The sequence below is a fragment of the Apis laboriosa genome, unplaced genomic scaffold (genome assembly GCF_014066325.1).
Source record: "Apis laboriosa isolate Shangri-la unplaced genomic scaffold, ASM1406632v1 scaffold30_cov140, whole genome shotgun sequence".
Taxonomy (NCBI): Eukaryota; Metazoa; Arthropoda; class Insecta; order Hymenoptera; family Apidae; genus Apis; species Apis laboriosa.
Genome location: NW_025222776.1, coordinates 1,224,618 through 1,228,311, shown reverse-complemented (window position 1 = coordinate 1,228,311; position 3,694 = coordinate 1,224,618). Strand labels below are relative to the sequence as shown.

General features: G+C 28.2%; 1 protein-coding gene across 1 annotated transcript; it reads left to right on the top strand.

Moving 5' to 3' along the window:
* Positions 1-1,515: 1,515 nt before the first annotated feature.
* On the top strand, positions 1,516-2,772 carry LOC122714517 (flocculation protein FLO11-like). The gene is made up of 2 exons (XM_043935924.1): positions 1,516-1,527; positions 1,918-2,772. Exons 1-2 carry the CDS (start codon positions 1,516-1,518, stop codon positions 2,770-2,772), a joined length of 867 nt encoding a protein of 288 aa, XP_043791859.1.
* Positions 2,773-3,694: the final 922 nt, after the last annotated feature.

Below are 3,694 nucleotides of genomic sequence, written 5' to 3'. Positions count from 1 at the left end.
ATATATAATGAGACTCGTTTGCAAAAGTTGTTCTCGTTGTTCGAGAATGATAGATGCGATTTTGAAGTCATAATTGGTTAATTTGGCGATTGTGAATAATGAACGTGAATCTAGCCGGTATTTCTAAAATTGGGTAACAGAGGTAAATGTCTCTTTGGAGCGACACGTGTACGAGAACAATTTCGATTATCAAAAAATTTGTATTTTGTCGTTTCCATTCTACCATAAATTCTGGATGAAGGAGACGAGAAAGAGAGAAGTCAGTTTTCGGGTTTTAAATTTATGTAATAAATACGAAATCGAATGTTATGGATATATTTGAATGTTACGTGAAAGTACGTGAAACTTTCTGTAGGTGATAGATTTGCATAATTTGGTAAAATGAATGTTTCTATCCTTTACGAATCTTCGTGAGACTTTGAATATATTACCATACGATAGTTTATTCGACTAATAGTCATCTAACTTGAAATATAAAATCATCAATTTTGTTCAACCATTAACTCGGAATAGGAAGAAGTATTTATGAAGATTTATACGGATAAAATTAAAATAAAAATTGCGTAATGAAACGTTTTATATAAATAAATATTATGGAAATTTTGTTATAATATAAGTAAATATTATAATAAAGTAAATATTATAAAAAAAATGAAAGAATTGTAACGAAAGTTTTGATTAGATTAGAAATTTTTTTTAAATTAAAAACAAATGTTGTATACTTCTTATAAATTTTGAATATGGAAGTATATTGAAGTTATTTTGAAAATAATGTCTTTATAATATATATAATATCTTTAATCATATTGTTATGATTTTAAAATCACATTATCAATAATTTTTTATTTTTCATTGTTAAATTGTTTTCTATGTTTTTATGTCACAATCCGTGAAATATAAACTTTTACAGATTAAATCACGATAATAAATATTTCTATTTCTCTTGCACGTGAATTGACAAGGCGATTGAATTGTTGGAGTAATTATGGTACGTGTATATGACATTTCCGGCTGTTGCATATGGTACGTCATCATTGATGACATTGATTGTTTTGTATATATAATTTATGAAAATACATTTATAATGAATAAGAAATATATCATAAATATTTATATTTCACTTAAATTTACTAAACCACAATTTTCTTTAATTTAAAAATAATAAATAATCCAAAAAATCTTCTCATAAGTGAATATTTATAAAATAAGAGAGAATATACATTCTAAGATTTCCTTAATTGTGTCAATAATTAAAAAAGTATAATTAATTAAAATTTTATTTCAATTAATTAGCTAACAACATTAATATCGAATAAAACATAGAATATCTTATTTCGAATATGAAATATAAATTTTGAAAGATCATTGGACGTAACATTTTTACATCAGTAAAAGAGTTTGGGGGATTTTGTATCCTCCTAGTGAAAGGAATCCACGTCTGGCGTCGCCGTATAAAAACAGCCGAATTTTTCGTTTAAGTCACATTTCGATTCTGTTCTCTAATCTATGTACATCATGAAGTATATAGTAAGTAATAACTTTTTTATCAATTTAATCGAAATATCTTTTTTTATAATATTTAATAATTAATTACAGATTAAATTTTTATTAAATCATTCAATTAATTTTTATTAAATCATTCAATTAATTATTTTATTAATGGCATATTCTCTATTTAAGTTTATAATAATCATTTAAACAATTTAACAAGCCCGCTTTTTTTTATTCTTTTATTCTACATAATAAATATATATATTTTTTTCTCAGTAAAATATGTTTCAAATTTTAATATATCGTATCTTTTTCTACAAAAATAAAAAAGATATATATTTTTAAATCATTAATAATCATAAAAAATGATATTTTCTTTTTTTTACAAAATTTGGTTCTAAAAAAATTAACTCTTTTTTTTTTCAGATTCCTTTATTCATCGTTTTCTTCTTCGCCATTCACGCAAGTGAAAGCACGAAGAAAATCGAGAAACGTGGTCTTCTCGGAGGTAATGGACACGGCCATGATGTATCTGGATTCAATATTGATAATATCGAGTCTGGTTCTTATTTGCCACCACTGCCATCTGTGGGAACAACTAAGAAATCCTTCTTAGTCTCTTCTGTTTCCTCTCCAAGTTATAGTGCCCCAGTCCCATCCTATTCTCCGCCAATATACAGAGTACCTGTTGTAGCACCAGTCCCATCTTACAGCGCTCCTGTTTCTGCTCCAGTGCAATCTTATAACGTCCATGTTTCCGCAGTCCCATCTTATGCTGCTGCTGTACCAGCTCCAACATACGGTGTTCCTGTCTCTGTATCGACATCTTATGGAGTCCCTAGCCTTCCATCAGTACCTCTTCATAGCAGTGTGGCAGCACCAGTGCCTGTGTCCGTGCCCAGTTTGAGTAATGGAGTCAGTGTAGGATCTGTGAGTGTACCCAGCACTTCTTACGGCGTGCCAAGCAATGTTGTTCATTCTGTACCTAATGGCATCTCATCGAGCCATGTCTCTTCAAATGGAGTCTCTTCTGGATTTGTGGGATCTTTGAACGTACCCAACCACAGTTACGGAGTGCCAAGTTTTACCAGTGGATCAGTGGTACCAGTAGCACCAGCGTCATCAGTTAGTCTGTCACACAGTCAATCGTATGATGTTCCAAGCTCTGGCCATCAGTTAGTAGCACCACTGGCATCAGTTAGCCTGTCACAAAACCAGTATTCTGCTCCAAGTTCTGATGATGGATATTCATATCCTGTACCATCGCAACAATTAGTTTAAATTCCAAATATTATCAATATAATTCTACTATAATTTGAGATTTTAATAGTCTGAATAAATTTATCTTTAAATAAAGATTCTTGTATTGGAAACATAAAGAATTACATTGTGAAGTATATCTAAGTATATGAAATATTAATTTCATCTAAAAATTGTAATTATAATTTTTTAATGAATAAAATTTTTTCAATGATTATAATTCTTATATAAAATAATATGTATATATAATTACAACAATTTTTTTTAAAATAAAGATATCGTTTTCAATGTAAACGGCATAGTTTTTTTTAGTTTTTTTTGAGTTGCAATTTCCTTTTGTAATATTCAAATAACTTACAACTTTTTCTTTTATGTTTCCGCCTATATAGAGCAAAGAAAATATAAAAAATTAATACGGTTGTATCTAGCAACATTCATTTTGAACGAAATCATTATATTAAAATAAACAATTGAAATTTATTAATTAAAATTGATTGCGATAACCTGGAAAATATTTCACAACCTTCGATTACAATTCACAGATTAAAAACTGTTATAATATTTTTAAATATATTTATCAATAATAAATTATTTTTCAAAGAAGACAATTGTCAATATACGAGTTACATGAACATTGATAAAACAATAAATTAAACATAAAATAAGCATTAAAAGTATAACTCAAACAATCTTATTCATAACTCTCTGTTCGAGATTTCTACATAAAACTCAAGAAACAATTTAAAATGAAATAAAATGATAATTAGATATATTTCAGATTCGAATTGAAATGAGACCAAACACATCATCAGTTAGAAGTTTTAATTCAGTTTGTACTAAGCAGCTTATATGTACATTAGGTATGCCATTACACGCTATTTCAAGTCACCCCTAGTCCTTCATCCCCACTTCTGACAAACCACTCTTTCCCACTAGAAAGCCC